Genomic DNA, 23,597 nt, shown 5'->3' with positions numbered 1-23,597 from the left:
TCCTAGTCAGCGCGGCCAATGTTCAGGGATGATGCAAGTTGTATAGAATCATAGAGTTGTAGAGTTGAAAGGGACCCCAAGGGTCATCTAGTCCAAGGTTGAGAAAGGCTTGTAATGGGCCATAAGGACCCAACAGTCTGACTCAGCATGAGACAGCTTCCTCCATTCCTATTGGACACCTGTCAGGCATACATGAACTCCAAGAGAATTTAGCCAGCAACTCTGTGAAGGCTGAAACATGGGAAAGAGAAACAACAGCCGTCACCGGCTTCCCTTTTTTTTTTTTTTTTTTTTTTGATCTTGCACAGCAGGATAATGGAAGATGAAATCGCAAGAGAAAGGAAGGGTCTGATGCCAAGCAATGCAAGTGTTGATCCTTGAGCTTCTCGCTCATAATTTGTTTTTTCTTCTTGGGAGCATTGTTAAAGATTGCTATCCCGGAAAGTTAATGAATACCAAATGTTGGTTCCATTCTGTTCTGACAGGTATCATTTCCAGCATGATGAGAAGAGATTACCCAGCAGAGCACAAGATGAGATGTCTAATCTCCTGCCTTAAGAAGACACAGCCCTCCAATTGGTCACTTTTCTGAAACAAAACAGGCTGCTTGAAGTAAAATCAAGGAATTCCTTTAAGGGAAGATTTCACAGGAATTTATCGGAAGGGAGCCCAACTCAAAATGCTATGAATGCTATAAATTGCCTACTGTTTCAAAGACGTCGTCCATGGAACAGAAGCGGAAATGACAAGAGAGAAAGGGTTGTGATGAATGGGTCATTTCGGAAGTGTGGGCTGCTTCTAGGACAAGGGTAGCCAATAATCTCAATAATCTCGGCCATTGGCAATGCAGGCTAAGGGGAGTTGTGGAGGTTAAGCCTGCTATTGGTAAAATCTGAATTTACATGCACCATGGATGAGATCCAACTTTCTTAGTCCCCCAAATGCACAAAGAATCTCTTATGTGCAGAGGCTGCTCCATTCTTTTCTATACCAGTAATTATCCACATGTGCAAGGGAGAATCTCAGTTTACTCAGCCAGATCTATATGGCATCCATCCTAGAACTCAGTTGTGAAACTGGTGATCTGCTAATGATCTGCTAATGAAATATGTAACTTGTCTCTTAGATCTGGAGCTTCTCTCTTAGATGTGGAAACTACAGACCAGTTAGCTTAACTCAGCCCTGGGAAAACTGGTAGAAACCACCCTCAGGCATAAAATTACCAAGCACATAGAAGAAGTCTTTGTGAAGTACAATGAGCATGGCTTTTGTAATGCTACGTCCTGCCTCAATGACCTATTAGAATTCTTTGACAGCGCCCACAAGCATATAGATAGAGGTGCTCCGGTTGACATTGTGCATGTAGACTTTCAAAAAGCTTTCGAGAAGGTCTTTCACCCAAGACTCCTGAGTCAGCTTAGCAATCATGGAATAAGGAGTTGAATGAGCAGAGGGGATGGCACCCATGATGCTCACCCAGATATCCAAATGTGTCAACAATCGGCCACCTTTGGATTAGCATGTTCACTATTTTGTGGCATACCCCACAAAGACATATCTGTGTGCCAACCAGCCAACCAGTCGCAAACAAACACATTGGCCCTTCAGGCCTACAGCACCTTACAAGGTTTGATGGTTGGCTGCCAAGCCATCCATGATAGTCTTTATTCCATGCCTAAATGCATGAAATGCCAGTGCATAGGCGTAGGTACTTTTAGTTTAGCTGCAGAAACATCTGCTGCATAACTTCTGGATAGGATATCCATCAAAGGGCTGTCTCCCATTACAGCAGAGGTAGGAAACATCTAGCCTTCCAGATGATGCTGGACTATAGCTCTCATGGTCCTGGAACAGTGGCCATGTTCGCTGGTACTGATGGGAGTTTGAGTTCAATATTGCCTGAAGAGCCACAGGTTCCCCATCCCTGTCACTACAGATATCAAGCTCCGATAATGGTGCTGTCCATGTAAACTGACAAAATGTGCACCGAGTCAAAGAGGTCTGCATTTATCCAAGCTGCCCCAGAGCAGTTATGGAATTGGATCATATTATTTGGGGCGTAGGGGTTTGGTTGGTAGGACTTTGGTTCAGTCCACTCAACAGAGGGACAACAGCGTTGGCCATTCATTCGCTGCTTGGGGCTTGATAATTTAGAAGTTCACCCTACTGTTCTATAAGGAATGTTATTCTTTTCCTGATCATTAAGAATCCTGGCCCATGAAAGCTACACATTAATCACCCAATCTGTAATTTGTTTCCAGCTCCCTTGAATACATAAATCCATTCATACAGGAACGTATTTGTAAAGTGCACATTCATGGAGAAACTATACCAGGGGCTATATTTTACATTATAAAAGACCAAATTAACATTGAATTGCTCCCAAAGGAAAGCATACCTATGCATTTAAATTGAAGACTTTGTCAAAACCTATCCTGTGTGTATTACAGTTCCCCATAGTATTTAAAGCAGATAAAAGTATGAATTCCTCCCTCCCTCTCTCTCTCTCTCATACACACACACACACACACACACACACACACACACAAACGTCTGTATTGTTTGGCAACATGCATATTCTCAAGCCAAAAATTTCATTGTTTAAAAGAGTAGTTTTTGTTCTACTGATGTGCTCTTTTCACTGTATTACTTGAAGAGATTACAGACCAGCCTTGAAGAGATTAACTGTGGCCAGCCTCCGAGAGAGGAGGAAGCAAGGCAATAATACCCATAAATAGAGCACACTGAATAAAACATTAAGACATAAGTGGAGTTAAGTGTAACAAAAGGCTGGAACATATTTGCGTGCCATTCATGTCTGACCCATGAAAAGACAAAGGACCCATCACTCTGATTAGCAAATTGCAGAGTTATGACTTCCATCATTAGACAGAGAGCTGTGTCTCTCTTTGCCAGCCTGTGAATGGTTTTTTAGTCTTGCAGAGCCCTCTAGCGGGATCTCAAAGGCTTCTCCCCATTAAATAAGGTTTTTCACTTGGGAACAACAATGGCTCTTGACAACCAAGAAAGCAAAGGGGAATACCGGCCGAGGGTTTGTTCAAGGATCAGGCTAGAGGGATCCCCTGCACCTTGGATTTTAGTCCTGCATTTAGTAACAGAAGAGCTCTACTGCCTAAAGTCTAAAGACTTCAGGTAGTCGTGTGTGTGTGTGTGTGTGTGTGTGTGTTTTAAATGCCTTATAAAGGTTATGACTGCTATTGCTCGCATTGGATATGAAATCGCAGAGTCTCATTGCCACCTTTAAAAAGAGCAGCAGAAACAGCATTTTCTCCTAGATTTACAAATGAGAGAGAAGTGTAGTTATCACGTGGAACTCTTACTTTAAATTAGCTTCAGAGTGGTAGCAAGGAGGTGGAGAAAGGCTATGAAATCAAATGCTTGTACTTTTTTTCTAGATAGTCGGGGGAGGGTGATGGGAAGGTGACATTTCATTCACTGCAGCTCAGTTCCCCCCACCCCCTGCCCCGTAAATGACACATATTTCCTATCTCCAGATGTCAATGTCATGATGTGGTTGTTTGATTAGATGATGAAGGGAGAATTGAGCTATAGGTTCAGGTCTGTTGATGTGCCCTTTGTGTCTAGCTGAAGCAGTCCTCCTTCTGTTCGCTGCTTTGAAACCTGAGTATCAACAACAGGATTTTTACCCGGCACCTCTCCCCCCAATTATGTGAATTGATTTTGTGTTGTGGGGGGGGGGGCTGCAAAGAACAGTCTCACAGTGTCATGGAAACAGTGGCAGGGGCTGCACACACACCCTACATTTAAGGCACATAACTTTCTTGGGAAATGTAGTTTGCTTCTCACAGAACTACAATTCCAAGCACCCTTAATGAGCTGCAGTTCCCAGGTTTCTTTAAGGAAATTCATATGCTTTAAATATATGATATGTACACAGTCAGAGTTCACTTCAGGCCCTGATCTAACACAGTGGAACACTTTGAGAAAGAAGGATCAGTTCTCGCCAGATACTACTCAATTATAATTTTTTTTAAAGCCCACCAGATTAAGAGCAGAGTTAAGTCTATCTCATCTTGACTTAAGCTCCACAAAGTCAGGAAATTGGAAGCTATAGCTAATGCCTTAACAGATACACCCCATTATCAGCAATGCGGTTGTGCAATGTCACAAACTGTGTTTGCTTACAAGTTACCATCTGTGAAGTAGTTCTCAGAAGATACTAAACTATACTATTTCACAGGGGTCCGTAACATTCAGTTATATCCATCAGAACAGGACTGTGTTTGCCCTAATTCTAATTGCAAGTGTCCCTGTTCAAACCACTGAGAAATCCCTAGTACGCATATTAGCTGCAATACTCAGAAGACAATTACAATGTACCAAGCAAGTGTACTATACAAGTCTGTTGTTGCATCTATATGGCTGTATGCAGCCACAGAATATGTAACTAGAGACCTGTAGCCCTGCATAATGGCAGTCATACAAATCAAAGTGTGGTGTAGTGGTTAAGAGTGGTAGACTCGTAATCTGGGGAACCGGGTTCGCGTCTCCACTCCTCCACATGCAGCTGCTGGGTGACCTTGGGCCAGTCACACTTCTCTGAAGTCTCTCAGCCCCACTCACCTCACAGAGTGTTTGTTGTGGGGGAGAAAGGGAAAGGAGAATGTTAGCCGCTTTGAGACTCCTTCGGGTAGTGAAAAGCGGGATATCAAATCCAAACTCCTCTTCTTCTTCTTCTTCAACATTTTCACTATTACCTCTCTGAACTAGTTGCCTCTAGGCACACAGTACAAAAATCCCCGGTTTTCAGAGTTCCTTCACCTGTCCTCAATGATCTTGCTAACATCATACAATGCCTCCTGCCCTCTGTGCATTCTTCTTTCCCTCCGTTATCTACTTCCCCCTGCTTCTCAGTCCATAGCCTGCCACCACGCTTCCTAGATTCCCCCTGTCCCTTACCTCCTCTCTATCTTGGGGCCTCCTCTCACTTAGCTTTTAGCCACAAGCCTCCCTCATTGCTCAGCACCCACACCTCCTTTCTGCCAATGGCTCTGAGCTCCTCGTTTGCAAAGGTTTCGTGTGGTCTTTCGGCATTCTGAACAGTTAGAATGTTGTGAACATTCTGTGACATCACAGCAGCTTAGTCAAGACGGTGTGGACACTCTGAGACAGAAAATGGCAAGTGAACATCAGTTTTGTTCAAGGGAAGTTTGCTTCAATCGAAGTTTGCTTCAATTTTTCAGAAGGAACAAAATTAACAACGACAACAAGCTATTGCTTCTTATATTCCTTGAGGCTTCCAGAAGCAATTACCTTACGGTCATCTATTTTTCATTCACATAAAGTTTTTGTCACTTCACAAACACTTTAATATTAAATATGGTGCCTATTGAGAGGGCTAAAAATCAATCTTAACCCTACCAAAATAATAACAATAGCACAACCCCATATACAAGCAAAGTCTTGAGCGGTAAAAGTTAAAGAATTTGCACTGTGTATAATGAGCATTCATCTTGCATGCACACAAAAGACATCACCATCATCTTCCCATCACAGGTATTTCCCCTGGGAATGGAAGGAGAATGAATTTTAAAGGGGCGTGATTGAATCCTAGGTTGGAAACGAATTCCAAAGTCAACATGTTTTTGCCACTGCTAATTCTCTTGCATGCTAGGAAAGGCAAACTGAACGGAACTGGAGGACCATGTGGAAACTGAGGTTAACAAGACGGGCTGTGGGGTTGCAGGGGTGCTCAAAACATGCAAATTTATTTTGCTCATTAACTGTAGCTGGAAATTTTCAAGAAATAAATAGCCACCATCGACTTATTTTTCGGGGGGGGGGGGAGGAAAACGAGACCACGAAGTGACGGCTTTGTATAAGTTCACACATTCAGACGTTGTTCACGCACCAATCACCACCTTGTAAAATCACCAGCATCTTATCACCATGTCGCTGGGCTCCCAGTTGTGGAGTGTTTGTGGATAAAGTAGTAGGTATTCACGTGCTAATTGATGCCAGAAATTTCATATATTTTTTTGTTGCAATGTGATAATAACTGAGGCTCCCAAGAGTTTATTTTTAACACGGAAACTTGCCTCTAAATGAGGTGATTTTAGAAATGGTGCAGACCTTTATTTTATTAAAAAAAAAAAAAACCAAAACCACCCTAATTTACCAAATGCTGAATTGTCATAAAACTAAATGTAAACATGACAAATGTGGGGGGAAACCTACAGTTGTTGTGCAGCAGCGAAGTTAAGCTCTAAATTATTCTGGGGGGCCCCCACTTCTGCAACTGGGATAATGTTTAAAGAAACAGAATTGCATACATTTGCATAGGTTATTTTGGTCCCACCATTTGTTTGGCAGGTTTTCACTGCTCAAAGTTTGGGAGTTTTGTTTATTCTTCTCGTTGCCATGGTAACAACAAGGGTCCCTGCACAGGCAGCCACTCTAAACACACCCCTTCCATACTGCCTAAACTTTCCAAGTTTCCCAGAATAACCAGGATGTCAAGACCTTTCCTGTTTTAAGTTGATGTGATCTTATATACATCATTTTCTTTCTGTGGTTGGTACCCTGGACTGGAATGCAAACCTTGGTTTAGAAATGCAAATTCTCATTTGCTGCCTGGCAGCAGCAGCTGCTCCATTAAGCCACAGCAGAGGTACAGAAGAGATGCAGGGCCAGTCCATTGGCTCTGCTGAGACTTAAGATGCTTTTACCTCCTCCTTACCCTATGCTATTTCCAACCCAGCTGATCCTTTTTAAGAACTTTGTGAAGAACTGTTGCCTGGGCTTGGTTTTTTCCTCCTCCTTCCCTGTCCCCTTTTCCTTTTGTGCCTTGTCTCTTTGAGTGTATGTCTAAGGGCAAGGGCTGTATTATTATTATTATTATTATTATTATTATTATTATTATTATTATTCCTCTGTAAGTTGGCTCTGGGAGCCCTTTTGGCTGAAGAACGGGGTAGCAATGCAGAAAATAATAAGATACTTCTAAAATGTGCTGTGGCGTAATACTTGTGATGCTTATAAATAGTCACAAGGTGGTGATAGAGTGCTACATTCATAGCTACTGCACAGCATTATGTCATATAGAACAAGGAACAGGATCCCTCCTCCTTGGAGGGCGGAGTGTTTATCGTCAGCATGTTCTTTATGACAAGGACCCAGGGGTGCACTCAGTGTTAACACAAACTAGCATCCAGTGGGGGAAGTCCCAGGTTTAATCTCTGCCTGAGACTCTGGAGAGTCACTGCCTGCCAGAGTAGACAATAGTGGAACAAACAGGTAAATAGTATGGCCTGATCTAAAAAAACCTTCTTACATAAAAAGACTTTTCAAGGGAGATAATCACTTAGAGAGCCAGTGTGGTGTAGTGGTTAAGAGCGGTAGACTCATAATCTGGGGAATCGGGTTCGTGTCTCCACTCCTCCACATGCAGCTGCTCGGTGACCTTGGGCTAGTCACACTTCTCTGAAGTCTCTCAGCCCCACTCACCTCACAGAGTGCTTGTTGTGGGGGAGGAAGGGAAAGGAGAATGTTAGCCGCTTTGAGACTCCTTCGGGCAGTGAAAAGCGGGATATCAAATCCAAACTCTTCTTCTTCTTCTTCTTATAGGGACATATTTATTGACTTAAGCTAAGCACGCCCCTACTTTATCCCATATTGGCAAACAAGAATGACAACCACTCTGGACTCACGTCTTTGAAGATCAAGGAGATTTAGCAACTCCCCTATGAGCAAAAGTATTTGGGGTTGTTGATTTTTTCGTTTATAGAAAAGGTGCATAAGAGGGGAGCATGATAGGAGCATATAAAATTATGTGTGGGGTGGAGAAAGTGAAAGAAGAAAAACTTTTCTCTCTCTCTCTTCTAACTCTAGAACTTGTAGACATCCAAATGAAGCTGAGTGTTGGAAGATTCAGAGCAGACAAAACAAAGCAGTTGCTTTGCTCACACTGCACATAAACTATAGAATTTGCTCCTGCTACCAAGATATAGTGGGGATCATCTGCCCAGGTGGCTTGAAAAGAGGATTGGACAAATTAATGGAGGAAAAGGCTGTCGGTGGCTATCGTGCTTCCACAAGTAAGTTCAAACACCAACAAACCTGCAGTGAACATCGTCCGAAAGAAACCACACTTGGGAAAGTGTTGCACCTTTGGAATTTAAAGCTGCTCAGAATATTGGGGCGAGCATTGCACTTCCCCTCTCTCTCTCTCTCTCTCTCTCTCTCACACACACACACACACACACACACACAGGACTTTGAAAAGTTTGTCTTGTTTATTCCCACAACAACCCCTGCAACTCAAGTGAGGCTCAAGGCACTCTTTACCAGTCCACAGGGATTTGAACCCCAGGAAAGGCCAAGCAAACAGAGGGGGGAATACAGAAATCCTGGTGGGGCAGGGCTGCCATGCTACCTTCCTGGCAGGTGGGAGTGGCATGGCAGCAGGGAGGTCAGCGTGGTGCAAATGCACCAGCAGAGGCAATCTGGTGCTCCTGGCAGTGTGCTTGCAGAGCACCTAACCCTGCCTTCTCCTGGTAAGCAACAGCAACCTGCCTGCTGGGAAGTGAGCAAAATGGTTCTGTCCTGCCTGGCAAGCACTTACAGCTCAAAGTCCAAAACCTTCTACACCGAATTCTCAGGTGAGCCAAGTAGCTTTCATTTACAGAAAGGGAGCACGCTTCGGCATGCTGGTGGCTCCCACAGCCCACAGAAGAGACACTGTGGGGAGACACAGTCTTCCACATTCAACAGATTTGGGCATGCATATGATTCTGGCTGAAATCCCTAGGTTGGTGAGCAAGTGGTCCCACTAAACCCTCTGTCAGAGGATTCCTTAACCCAGGTACTGCATCCCTCTCCTCCCATAACTGATACCTTCATCTGGGAAAACCTGGTCTGTTTTTCACATCCTACAGAGCCTGTCAACTGTGCAGGGCTGTCACAGCTGTTCTAAAAAAGGAATTTATTTTGTTAGAGTAATCAGCTTATCACATGAAGGGGGGGAAACTAACATGTGAAACATCACTAGTAAGTTATCATTATTATTTTTCTCCCCCCCCCCACCACCACCCCACCCTACCTACCTTCATTTTCTGTAACAAAAGGGGGTTCATTTTCTGTTATATGAAACTGAGATCTATTTTGCTTTTGCCTACAAAGGAGAAATAAAGAAAAACACCCCAAACCGGGAAGATGTCTTGAAATCACTTGGGAAACTGCCCAACATAAATGTTACCATGAACTCTTTTGAAATCTGAGCAATAACTCATCTCTTTCTTTCTTTCTTTCTTTTTCAGTTCACATGTGTTCATAACCTTTTCTGCTCCGATTGCAGCGCAGTGTCAACAGCTTCATCAATTATCCATGGCTAAAAAGTGGACGCTAACATTCAGAGAGTGTTATTAATTGGCCTCGGCAGTGCGTAATGAGTTTAAAAGCTCCTACCTGGGTGCCCCCGGGGATGGTGGCTAGTCGCGGACAACAATTTACAGCACACCATTAACACATATGCCAGGAACAGCCACTGAGACGGAAGCATTGATTTGGCACAGGACCTCATCCTGCAGGCAGCGGGGAAAGGGTGGGGGAAAGGAAGACAATGAGTGAGACGGACAATATATAATTTGGGAGTAATGTAAAAGAAAAAGGAAAGGCTGCAAAAAGGGGGGGGGTGACAGACTGGAAATTAATTGGAATGGATTATTAAAAATATAATACTTAAGGGGATGGAATCACATTTGCACCTAAGCCAAGATCAATTCGCTACCAGCCGTGTCTCATAATAAGAAGGGATTCAGAATAGCAGCTGATGCTTCCTCCATATACACAGCTGGAAGGGTCTCTGGGTGTGATTCTGTTCAAAGGGCTGGCCATGGCTCAGCATGATATCTTTACAACACATACATACAAATAAAACACATGGGATTTCTTTTAAGTAACGTTTTGGAACAGACCGTTCAAATCAATGGTCTGCAACGGGTCAGCCAAGGTAGCTCAAACCAGCACTGCTATGACTATCTTCTGGGGGAATGAAAGATGATGAAAAGTGGTTTTTGTGTGTGTGTGTGTGTGTGTGTGTGTGAGAGAGAGAGAGAGAGAGAGAGAGAGAGAGAGAGAGAGAGAGGTGGGAGGTGAATAACTTGTGGTGCTCCTGATGCGGTTGGATCCCAACTCCCATCCATTCCAGCCAGCATAGCCAATGGTCAAGGATGATGGAAGTTGTAGTCCAAGAACACCTACAGGGACACTGGTTCCCAACCCCTGATGTAGAGAGAAGTTTTTTTTTTTTTTAAGTGGTTGCATTTAAGGGTTGGGCCCTAGGTAGGGATGCAGCAAGGCATCGTTTTCCACTCTCTCCTATATTAACCACTTGCAGCACTGTTTCTTTTCTGCTGCGGTTTGTATTACGTCAAGAATTATGCTATTCATGTTGATGTCTGCTGTGGAAAAGTTACATAACAGCATAATATATGTAATTTGTGACATAGATTACATAAATTTTGACATTACTCCAACCCATTTGAATGCAAAGGAAACACAGTGCAGATGGGGGGATGCAATCAATTACACATCAATAATAATAATAATAATAATAATAATAATGTTATTATTTATGCCCCAGCCACTCTGGGCGGCTTCCAAAACATACAGTATAAAAACATCAGTGGCAGACTGAAAGCAGCAGCAGCAGCAACAGCAACAACAGCAAATACTGATCATATTCACTGGGTTGATTTTCAGTCCAGACATGGGACAAACAAGTGAAGATGGGGAATTCTTGCTCCCGTTTCCATTTTCATCTGAATTATCCCCTAGACCTAGGTCTAGAAAACCTGAACAACACTGGTTTTAAATTACAAAAATGATGCCACAGGGAAGAGAGAGGGAAAGCGATTTTAAAAGGACAGAACGGAAATTGTGTGGCATGAAAGCATCCAAAGTACCATTGCTCTGGACCCTGGCCAAAGATTGCTGCTTTTGCCATCTGGACCTTCTGGCTGAACAGGACACTGGCTTATATCCAAGCAACAATGTGGCCACAATATGAATTAGATATTCCATGGCATGAACCAGAACTATAACCTGTGATGAGAGTGGTGGTGAGATGGGAGGTCAGGCCCCTAGATGGAAGGGGTTGCTGTCTCTTAAGCAGCATCATACAGTTGATTGGAGAACATAAATTCTGTGAATCCCGGGAAGTCCCAGCTTTGGCTTTGCTCAATCTTCCTGTATGGAGCCAGGTACATAATTTCAGACAGCGCTAACAAGAACTCAACCCCTCTGCAATGCATTTTAAGGCCAAGACCCAACATGCAATGCCATAATGAAGGTGCAAGTGCCTCTGGACATCTGCAGAGTGCCTCGCCCACACTGAGTAACTAGCCCATGCACAGGGCTGGCTCCAGGTTTGAAGAAGACCTGGACAAAGTGTCCTCCGGGGGTCATCCTCCTCTGTCAGGACCCTACTGGACACACCTGGCTGGGAGAGCAACACTAGGCAGCTGAGTCTAGCCAACCTTTCAATTTCCCCAGAGTTCCTCAGAGTGATACTAGGTTGGAAGCATTGTCAGAAAGGAAAGGAGTGCCAAGATCCAGCCACTTGGTGCAGCTCAGAGTGACAGGCCAGAAGAACAATTAAGGGACTCCCATCAGTTGCTCCAGGGCCGGCCCACCCATGAGGCAAGGTGAGGTGACTTCCTCAGGTAGCAGGATCCATGGGGGCAGCAGATCCTGGTGTTGGGATCTGCCTCAGGTGCTCTGATAACTGCCCAAGGATGCCAGGTACTGATAGTGGTGGCCCTGCTCCTGCATATCTGGGCTTGGAGAAGATTTCTAGATTTACACTGGTATTTTCAAAATTTGGTACTGGCTGGAGCCCAGGAATATGAAGAGAAATCTCTCAGGAACAAGAAGCAACTCTGAAAAAAAGTAGGATTGAACCTTTAGAACCAGGTAATCAGAGCTGAGTAACAGCGCTCGAGAAAGAATGCATTCCAAATCATGTTTTTCCATCTTCCCAAATCAGTTACCTGTGTAACGTCAATAGAAGGTCATTAATATTACCCATCAGACATTCCAGGAATCCTCATAGTCTATTAAAAAGATGAAGCATTCCTCTTACCTTAGCCCCTTTTCCAGGTTTTGACTGTAGTTAAACAGATTTATCAGTGTACATGTCTTGCAGTAAATCCAAATTCCCATTTGAAAATAGGCACAAGCATTTCTGCATATCCCAAGCTTTCCTCCACATCCAGGGTCTAGAGAAAAAACAAAATTAGGCAGCAATTAATGAGGGCTTAGACAGGTGCTGGTAGAAACTTTGTAAAACTATTGTTGCACAGTGCCACATCTCCAGAACAAGGCAATTCCACAGCAACATTCTATCAAGAAAGTCTACAGGGCTTATTTTAACAGCACAGTGTAAGTGACTTGGCAATATTAATTTTTGTACCTATTCATTTTTTAACTCTGGTTATGCACCCAAAAGAGCTTTGTATCAGTGACACAGAGATATCCCCAAATTTAATAAAAGGGTGCACCCATGCACACACACTCCCAGCTTAAAAAAAGGTAAATTCTTGCCAATCTGTGCCCACCTTGATTATGTATTTTATGCAAGAAATCTGTACAGCCAGCTCAGATAACCTTGGTGCCACTTTGCTCTAAGAACAGCCTTCTGGATCAAACCAATGGCTCATCTTGTTCCACACCCTCTTCTCACAGTGGCCAACTGGTTGGCTAGGGGAAGCCCGAAAGCAAGACCAGAGCACAATAACACTCACCCCACCTTTGATTCCAGCAACTGGTATTCAGAGAAATAACTCCAACAACAGAACTACTGCAGCACTATAATGTATGTTCATGTTCTGGCTCCTTCCAAAGTCAATAGAAAGCAAATATTCTATTGTATAGCACAGCAGATGCCAGAACTGGCTTGGTATTACACAGAGATCCTGAAATAGACATTTACTCACAAGTTAGCACGTTTGAAACTTGTGGCTCCCGTTCTCCAAATACTGTGCATTCTTAAACTCTGCATTTACATTACAACACACAATAGACATTATGATACCCCACTGAAGTCTCATTGAAGCCAATGGGATGGACATAAAGCTGTTCTTTGTAAACTTGCTCACCATCTCAAGTGCACAACCTTCCAGCCACTGTTCCTACCACAAAATCTTATTTGCATCATCTCCTGTTCCTACCTCCTGCCACTGCTCCTACCACAAAATCTTCTTTGCATCATCTCCTGAAGGATGCCTCCTATCACGGCTCTGTATTGGTTGGGCTCAGGACAAAGAACTTTAACATGGAACATGGGAAGTTGCCTTGTGCTGAGTCAGGCTATTGGTTCAACTAGCTTACTATTGTCTGCAACAACTGGAAGCAGCTCTTCAGGCCTTCATGTAAGAGATTCTCCTAGCACTACCTGGAGATGCCGGGGATTGAACTTGGGACCTTTTGCATACAGGACACGTGATCTGCCACTAAGCTATATGGCCCTTCCCAAAGAGCTTCCCATTATCCTCTTCTAAATCTCATTAAAAAGCATAGAATTTTGTAGCTTTTCAACCAACTTCTTGTTAGAATTGTTCAGTGGAATCCCTGACCTGGACCATGTGTAGCAATGAATTCTTTCCACCACAAGAATTGAGTTCCAAACCTTTGCTGCAGAACAGTCTTAAAAACTAGTTACAGTAAGATAAACATTTCAAAATAACGAAGTAATACATTGCAAACAACCAATGGGGTTCAGTCCTTTATGTAGTTCAGTAAATATTCCTCTCTCTGATCCCAGAGAGATTCTAAGCTCCTTCATCATTGCAGAGGAACTTCAGTGTCTATCATTAGCCATCTCCAACAAGCACACAGTGACTTCTCAAGCTTCAGTTTCCTGCTGTGAGAGCTCTGCAGCTCATATTTCCATGGATGAATCATCAGGTAGCTTAACACATGGCAATGGAAAAATAGCTTCCCTGACACTTTTGCCAGAGTGAAACCTCTTGCCTAAAGTAAACCTCTCTCTGCAGTATTGAATACAATACATTCAAGCACAGCATTTTATGTACTTTAAACTTAGAACTTCAACCCTTTTTAATGTGAGCAAATACATGTTAAAACTGTGCTAGGAAAAAATGGGTTGTTTTGAAAACAGTGCATTAGTATGAGCCCAGTTGAAATTACATCCTGATAGTTGAAGGTCAAGCTGAGCCGAAAGATAAGACAGAGCGAATATAAACCATCAGAGCAAAAGCCTAGGTCAATAAAAGGCTTCTGGGGTTTCTCTCCGAACTATTTCTTAAATTTTGAAAAAGACTTTTTAGGGCAGGCTGAAGAATACAACATCATGGAATTTGGTGCGGTGCCACTTGGAAGCCCTACCTACACAAATGATCTTGGCATGTTCAGTTGTGCACTGGCGGCCCAGTTACTGCCAGATAAATAAGGAGCTAAGTTAAGCACCCCATTTACATCCAATTCTGTCAATGTTCTTCACTGATTATTAGCAAAGTGCCAATCAGAAACATGGGCTGAATTTGGTTTTCAGAGCCCAGCAGTTCACCAGTGATGCAAGAATGTAAAATGAGCTCCCTTTGTGGGAGGGAGGGAGGAGGGAAGGTGGGTTTGACAGCCATCTTCAAATATCTAAAGGGATGTAACATGGGGAATGGAGCAAGCTTGTTTTCTCCTGCTCCTGGGGCTAAGACCCAAACCAATGGCTTCAAGTTACAAGAAAGGAGATTCAGACTAAACATCAGGTAGAACTCTGATGGTAAGAGCTGTTATACAGTGGAACAGACTCCCATGAGAGGTGGTGGACTCTTCTTCCTTGGAGGTTTTTAACCAGAGGTTGTATGTCCACCTGTCTTGCATGATCTAGTTGAGATTCCTATCCTGCAGGGAATTGGCTAGATGAGCCTCAGGATCCCTTCCAACCCTACAATTCCATTATTCTATGAAAATATTTTTGTATTACTATTATTTTTTAGGGTGTTCAGATGCACACACCAACAGGGTTCCAGCACCTTTAAAAACTGGCACAGAGGAGGGGATTTCAGCAGCGTAGCAATCCCTTCTCTGTCACACTGTGTTATCAGGAGTGGACCTTGGTAATAATACAGCACCTTGTGTGAGGCCAACATTTGACACACACACACACACACACACACACACACAGCCTTCATGGTACTTTGGGAAGGAGGCGCAAGGCTCTGGCAGGGTCCTAGAGCCCTAGCGCCTCCTTCTAGAGGCAAGTACTTACTAGGCTTTGGAAAGGAGGTGGAAAGGTGCCCCCTTAGCCCCTGCACCCTGAGCAGGGGAACCAGTCACATTCCCCTAAATTTGCCTCTGCCATTATAAAGTGGAAGAGCTCTGTTCTCTTTTGCATCTGCCCCCCCCCCCCGATTTTCATTACATAAAGGAGACCTAAGTAAGGCAAAAAAAAAAAAAAGAGGCAGGAGATATCTTGGTCTTTAAAACGCCTCTTTCCTTTGCAGGAGGAAACATTCCTTTTAACAATCTGTGACGCTGCCCTCTGCATCAGACAGAGTGACTCTGGGAAGCCCAATATTGACTAACACACAGCATAAACAACAAGCTCACACCTGACCTTTTAATGGCAAAGAGCTCTACTGGGGCAGTGCAGTTTGCAAACACGGCCATTCCCTAGAGCAGGTGTCCACAACCTGGGGCTGTTAGCACTGTCTGAGGCTGATGGCAGCCGCCCTCCAAAGTGTCTGGAGGGCACCAAGTTGGGGAAGTCTACCTTACAGCCTTGGTACCATGCTAAGGAAATATATGAACCTGGAGCTCCAGTCACAGCTTCCACGAGCCCAACCCAGAGATGCACAACAACTTGATTTAATGGCAACAGGAAAAGTCAATGTGCTGGATCCATGGCTTCTAAGCACACTAGTTCGAGGTCTTACTCTAGTAGTTAAACTATGGAAGATCACATGATAAGAGGACTGGATTCTCTCCTTACTAGTACTTTTGAGAGATTTCTGCTCTGTATGGTTGACCACAGCTACAGGGCATTTAGAATACTACTTAAGTCTGATCACAGCGCAGCATGCTCAATACATAAGAGACGGTGTGACACAGTTTTCTGTATCCCTTTGCATTGACATCACACGCTTACAAGAGCTACGGGCATTCAGGTGACAAAGGGATTCACAAACAACTGTGCATTTGTACCCTAGAAAGATAATGGAGTTGCAATGTAGCTCATGAGATTTTGGTGCCAGTTCTCCGGTGAAATGACTTGTGCTCATAGCTGAAGAGCTGCAGTTTAGTTTTTGATTACAATCACTTTCTAAATCACATTATTTCTTCCGCTAAATGCCGAACGTTCCCTCCATCAATATTTACATATTACAAAATGCATTTTTATAGTCCCCCATAATATCATCTGCTAACAATTTACTCCCATCACATTTTATGGTATCCTTTATAATGAGCAATTAAAGATGATGACTATGCCAATTAAGGAATTTATGAATGTGGATTTAATTCTAAATTGTTCCCCAGCTTGTGTGCCTCTTTAAAAAGAAGTGCCCCATCTTCTCTCCCTCTCCCTTTTAAGAACTGCTTACTTATCCTTATTTATATCAATGAAATAAACAGGCACACTGCGTTTTTAACTATTACAGAATTAGGGCTGTTAAAACAAGAGCACAGAAGATACAGATTACTGCTTAACTTTTATGTAAATGAATTACACATTCTAAAGAGCTCAGAGGAAACAAGCAGAGGATGGGAGACAAAACACCTCAAATTGCTGCTGATCAGGTAGATTTTAAAACCATCAAGGCAAGTAAGTGATGAATTAAAAAACGGAAACCCACTTACCATTAACCTGCTGTCCAACCGAGTTTGCCCTTTTAAATGGGCTAAACAAATGTGAACTGTAATGGATATTTAGCTATAAATCCCTAAAGGCCTAATTATCCCTGTTTTTGTTCTACTTTAAAAAAAACACCGGACTGGCTTTTTTAAATTGGACTTTGGCCCTAAATTTACATACAATGAATAAATCCCATTGACTGCCCAAGAAAGACTACTTGTGAGTAAAGAAGAGAGGGCTCATAACCTCTGTGCATTATTCGCTTTTGTCATTGTAATCCTAGTGTGCCAACGTCATTCAAATCTAATGTATTTTCTGAATCAAATACTGTATAAGGATGTAGCAAAAGTAGGTTCAACTGCTATTTCCTCCTTGAACTGCTTGGACATCTTTGTCCGGTGGGTTTGGCAACACAATTAACACAACACAGCATGATTCAGACTGTCTGAAGTACACACTTTGCTCTCAAAAGATTCCAGGCTCTATCCTTAACATTTCTATTCAGATAATCTCAAGTCGTAAAAAAAACCTTCTCTCTGGAGAACCATTGCCAGTCAGAACATATAAAAGCCAACATGCTGCCTTAAGTGTGGTGGACTTAAAATCTGGTGAATTGGGTTTGATTCCTCGCTCCTCCACATGCAGCTGCTTGGTGACCTTGGGCTAGTCACACTTCTCTGAAGTCTCTGAGCCTCCCTCACCTCACAGAGTGTTTGTTGTGGGGGAGGAAGGGAAAGGAGATTGTTAGCCACTTTGAGACTCCTCAGGGTAGTGATAAAGCGGGATATCAAATCCAAACTCTTCTTCTACTCTTCTTCTTCCAGATATTGTTGGGCTACAGTTCCCATCATCCCTGACCATTGACACAACTGGCAGTATGATCACAGAATCATGGAATTGTAGACCCTGGGGATCATCCAGTCCAACCCCCTGCAATGCAGGAATACGCAGCTGTCCCATCAAGGGTTCAAACCTATGATCTTAGGGCCAGGAGCACCACGCTCTAACCAACTGAGCTAGATGGTTAGATGGCCTGCTAGATGGATGCTGGAGTCCAATAACAGGGCGCCATGTTGGCTGAAGTAGACACTGCTAATTAGGGAGGACAAGTGATCTGCCCAGTGTAAGATTGTGTCGTATGTTCATACCAGATTTCAGAACTTGTTGTCTCAATGGGTGACTACTCCCATTGAGTAGAAACAAGGAATTAAGGAGCTTAAGAACTGCTTACATCTAACCCAGTTGGGGCAACACAAGGCATCTTGTGTTGTCTTGTTTGCTTGTCGGCAAAAGGCAAGGTGCCCCTCACACAAACAACGCACATATGGAAGCCTGCAGAACTGGCAGCTGAATCGTTGTTTCAACACTGGGGATAGGACACTGGATTTGAGAATGGAAGACTAGCCATGCAGGGGACACATAGTTCGGTCTTCTAACACCTCACCACCATTCCCCAGCCTCTCAACCTCTGCCGCCTGAGGCAGCCACCTCATTCTGCCCAACGGTAGGGCTGGCCCTCTACCATGAATAATGACCAGCTGGCTTACTTGGAGAAGCTCACTTGTAGAACCTGGTGTTAATTCCTGGTCGCTGGTCCACAGCACATAATGGACAAAGCCATATTTGTTTTGAATTTGGTGGCTACTTTTCTTTTTAGCTGTCACAGAGTTGGCACAGATCTCAAAGGGCATCTAGCCCGAGCCTCATCCAAAACAGGAAATCCCCTGCATTGTCTCCCTGCACCTTTGCCTTCTATAAATTCCAGTGTGTACCACCCACCTTGGTACCCTTGATGAGTATTGCACAAAAGGCACGCAACTTTCTGCCACAGCAATTCCTACTGGGTCCTATTTTGAGCTTTCCTTGAGTACGAAAGTGGTTGTACTTTAAATCCTCGAGTTCTTTGGTCATACATTACGTTGTTCTGCCTGGCACTCAGCATAGCTGTCAACTTTTCCCTTTTCTTGCGAGGAATCCTATTTGGAATAAGGGAATTTCCCTTTAAAAAAGGGAAAAGTTGACAGCTAGGGCACTCAGCCATGTAGTGCATTCACCTGAGACAGAGAGGACTAGGTCTAGGATGGAACAGATTTATGAACACAAGCAAAACTGAAATTGAGTAGAAACAGACAAACCTGCCTGTCCCTGCACTGAGTTGTGTGCACGCACACACACCCCTACACTTCCAAGATGGATCAGAGATCACCGGTGGTGGTCCAATTCCTGAGCTAGTGAAAGGAAAGCCCGTTCTGTATTTGAGCAGGAACAAAAATCTCATGCACTGTTCTCAAGGTACCTGAAGACACTTGTAAGGAACACAGATTGCACCTATCTGCCCACTGTGCTGTCTGCCTTGGTAGCACATAGCAGGCATTACTCCACACAGAATCTACATACAAAAGTTTGGTTTATAGCATCGAAAGCAAGCTATCCAGGGGCAACATATAACTATAAACCCTATGATCACTGGTGTTTCAAACAACCCTGGGGCTAAGGATTAGCGTTTTTTATTTTTAAAAAAAAAATTAACAGCAGGTTAAATAACTGCATTTCTATAAAATATATATTTTTAAGAGTAAACACCGCAAGCATGTGATATGGATGTTTGGGTTTAGCGTAGCAAGGGTGCCCTCTTGTGGCTTACATAAGAGATTTCTCAGTCAAGTCACAGCATCACTGGCTGTATCTATTTGACTTGGGCAGTTCATTATAATTTCAGCTGTGTTTTTAAAGTAATCAGAGAAAAGGCCTAAATGATATTAATCCCTGTCTTAGAGTCAAATTAAGTCATCCCTGACTTATGGGATCGAAGGCAGCTAAGCAGATTGTGCATACATAATTTATAGTGATAAAAGATATTAAATATTTCCAATTTGGGTCATAAACTCATTAGATCTCATCCAGAAGAATGCACAGCAAAACTATTCCTTTTCTCAATTTTTCAATAATAATAATAATAATAATAACAATTCCTCCTTTCTTGCTCTTCCCTCTCAGACAAATCCTTTCAAAGTCACTTGCCTTTGCCAGAAAGCCACTAATTTGAGAATTCTCTTTTGTGTACAGATGAATCACCCATGCAAATTAAGCTGTGCCATTAATCATATTAATGTGCCAATGTCACGGATGTCTCCAATTCATCCTCTTTTCTGCGACACCAAAGCCTGTGGCATCACAGCTTTCCAGCCACACATCCGTCTACACACACACACACACACAGAGCCGTTCTCTGTTCTGACCAAGCCCCAGAGCTCATTTTGTTCAATGCGCCACACCAAAATAAATACAATTATTGGGAACAGGTTCCCTCTCCTCCTCAGAGTCACTGGCCTCTGTTATCCTCGCACACACAAATTCGGCGAGCATTAAACAGCCATTTGGGCTGAAGTCCACGGGGCATATTTCCTTCCAGCACTTCACCTTTTGCCCTCCATCAGAAAAAAACAGGGACAGGTGATGCCAGAAAGGAATCTGTGGTCCCAAAGTAGCAACTAGATGGATCCTGTGCAATGGCTGCTAACTTGCACAACTTTTAAATAAGGTCTATGTCAGGGGTCAGCAAACTTTTTCAGCAGGGGGCCGGTCCACTGTCCCTCAGACCTTGTGGGGAGGTGGACTATATTTTGAAAAAAAAAATGAACAAATTCCTATGCCTCACAAATAACCCAGAGATGCATTTTAAATAAAAGCACACATTCTACTCATGTAAAAACACTAGGCAGGCCTCACAAATAACCCAGAGATGCATTTTAAATAAAAGCACACATTCTACTCATGTAAAAACACTAGGCAGGCCCCACAAATAACCCAGAGATGCATTTTAAATAAAAGCACACATTCTACTCATGTAAAAGCATGCTGATTCCCAGACTGTCCGCAGGCCACATTTAGAAGGCGATTGGGCCGCATATGGAACCCGGGCCTTAGTTTGGGGACCACTGTTCTATGTTTCAGAGAGAAAGGATATGGCAAGCTCCCTAAAAGAGCCACACTCTTCATCATTGAATCTCACCTGGTGGGAACCCTGCTTATGTTCCAGTCAGTGCTGGACCACTTAAGATTCCCTTTACATGTACCTTTATCAGCACGGCTATTATCGACTCTGTGAATAATCCTGGACCAGTCTAGGTATGTGAAAAGGCTCCTTTGAAAATGAGTGCATTGCTTCTGAGGAACCGCAAAATTATAGAACCGTAGAGTTGGAAAGGACCACAAGGGTCATCTAGTTCAACCCCCTGTAATGCAGGGATCTTTTGCCCAATGTGGGGCTCGAACCCACATCCGTGAGATTAAGAGTCCCATGTTCTACTGACTGAACTACACCTGAGTAGCAGAGCATCTGCTTTGCATACAGAGGCCCCAGGTTCAATCCCTAGCATCTTCAGGCAGGACTGGGGGGTGGGTGGGAGAGAACAACCCTAATTAGAAACACTGGAGAGCAGCTGCAAGTCAGTGTAGACAAACCAGGGGATGAGCAACAACTGAAAACACTCCAGTCAGGATACATATTAAGGGTGGGAGGAAGAAGGTAGCAATTTGTCTTTTACAATTACCGCAGGCCTCATGTTTACGTCCCTTCGCCCTCCACTCTATCTATCCCTTGCCTTCAACAACAGCTCTGCTACCGAAGTCCACAATCCCTTCAGATCCCTACAGAAGCCCAGCCAGTGGTTTAGGGAAGTGGTGCTCATATAAGCAAGATTCGTTTTAGCTTCTCTATATAAATTGGCACTGCAGCCCACGGAGAATGATGTAAATTAGGTAATAAAGGAATCTATGTGGCCCAGTTCTGAAGGCCAAAAGGCATTGGGTGAATCTCAAAAGTCAGTTCTGCCAAACCGGACAATGTGTTTGAGGCCAGATTAGCAATGGACCAGACATGGCAACTGCCCAGGGCTTCGTATGTTTTATGAAAATGCCCCGCATGCTGAAACGTTAGAACTAATAAGGGCTCTGCACAATGCCTTCTCTGTTGGCAAATATTTAACCAGATATTCCTAAAGCTCATACACCTCTCTCTAGTGCTGTCCTTCAAAACTCAGCACTATTTTCCTTCTATTCAGCTTTAACTTCAAGCTGCATCCTAGAGTGCCATTCAAAATTTTGTATAGAGGGGAGAGCATTTAAAAACACTGCACCGGAACTTTGCACTCTGTGTTGACTGTATGGGCAATCTATCTGGGGATTGTCATCATATTCAAGTTTTCCTGGATGGATTGTTAAAGCGTGGAGGAATGATGATGGGGTGTGTACATGCGAGTATGTAAGAAAGACACATCAGTTTTAATCAGGCCCTATACTGTATGTTTAGTCTTAAACTATTGACAGGAGAGATGCACAGATGTCCCTGGGATTGGAAAACATCGCAATGCAGTAAAGGAAGGGTCCCCAAACTTTTTGAGTCCAGGGACACACATGGGAATATATGAAGGCACTACAAAATATCCATACGGCAGAAGAAAAATTTCCAACGTTCAGAACCCCCACTCCCAAACAACAGACGAAACATACACCAAAACAAATGAAATACGGAGAAAAAAGCAGGCCATCTCAAAAAGTCCCAAACATTGTTTAAAAAGGTGGTGGAGGGAATACGCAGGAAGTCTTGGCAGGCACAAGGGGGGGTGCATGTGGATGCCATAATGCCCATGGGCACCACATCGGGGGCCCAGCAGCAGTGAAGGAAACAAATACCTTGACCCTCTCTCCTGATCATGGCTTTTTTTCAGCCAGAATTCACCGGAACTCAGTTACGGCACCTCCCAAGTGGGTGCCATTGCCATTATAAGAGAACAAGGGAGGTGTTCATGGTGAGTTCTGGCTCCTCTTTTTCTTGGAAAATAGCATGGCTCCTGATCCAGATGGAACAGAGTGATAAAGCTGGGTGTCATCCATATATTGCTGACATCTCACTCCAAATCTCCTGGCGACAGCTCCACCACTCATATCTCAGTTCATACAAATAGCAGGTATGCAGCTCTGAGGTTTCCAGATGGCAGCCCAGAAATCCTCTTTAGTGGGGCAGTAAGGTGATTTACTTAAAGTAGTAATATGCCATTTTAAAACGCAGAACCCCAGTAAGTAGTTTTATGTAACAATAGGAAGTGGGGATCAAAGAGAATAAGGATGGCATCTCCTCCTGCAAAAACCAGTGCATCTTCTCCCAGTAAAAGGCAAGATCACAGAATTGCAATCAGGCCCTACAGGTAGTTAATGGGACTCAAAGCAGCAAACCTCCATTTGTGCTATTGGGGGGGAAACTCAAGTGTTAATCCATAGAAGCACATCTATAATTCATCATCCTACAGACAAATGTGAAGTGGACAACTTGAGAAGTCAACAGGGATAGCCCCTGTTCATTGTTAAGGCCACCATGCCAGAAACCAGTGCCTCGTTTGCATATTGTAAGAGAAGGGGTTTTTAGTTCATTCAGCTATATATCTATCACAGACTTCAAGAGACAGGAGGACATGTGTGGGGAGTACAGGGGTCTCATTATAGAGTCAAATTGGAGGGATTCCCTGAGAGATTCTTTGCTCTCAAGACAGGATACAAACCCAGCGAAGGGCTTGTGTGCAGAGAAATTGTCGACCAGAATGGAAACCTTTTCTTCTTCTTTCTTAATTTATTAATTTTATAATGACCAAAAAAACGCATCACAAACAAAAATTCAAATCAAAAATCTCAACTCAATTGACTACCCTCCACTCCCCCTCTTGATTCCATTGTTTTATGCTTATTCATG

General features: G+C 43.5%; 1 protein-coding gene across 2 annotated transcripts in view; it reads right to left on the bottom strand.

The window, feature by feature from the left end:
* The window catches only part of TAFA4 (TAFA chemokine like family member 4), a 122,352-nt gene that overhangs the window by 62,916 nt on the left and 35,839 nt on the right, over positions 1–23,597 (bottom strand). For both annotated transcript variants that reach the window (XM_033142574.1, XM_033142573.1), the window contains exons 2-3: positions 12,125–12,260; positions 9,448–9,563 (exon numbers count right to left, since the gene is read on the bottom strand). In XM_033142574.1, coding sequence (XP_032998465.1) covers positions 9,448–9,563; positions 12,125–12,204 — 196 coding nt within the window. In that variant the 5' untranslated portion in view covers positions 12,205–12,260. The remainder of the gene's footprint in view (positions 1–9,447; positions 9,564–12,124; positions 12,261–23,597) is intronic.

This window comes from Lacerta agilis, chromosome 2 (genome assembly GCF_009819535.1).
Source record: "Lacerta agilis isolate rLacAgi1 chromosome 2, rLacAgi1.pri, whole genome shotgun sequence".
NCBI lineage: Eukaryota > Metazoa > Chordata > Lepidosauria > Squamata > Lacertidae > Lacerta > Lacerta agilis.
The sequence above is the reverse complement of the archived record's forward strand: the minus strand, read 5'-3'. Positions and strand labels throughout refer to the sequence as shown.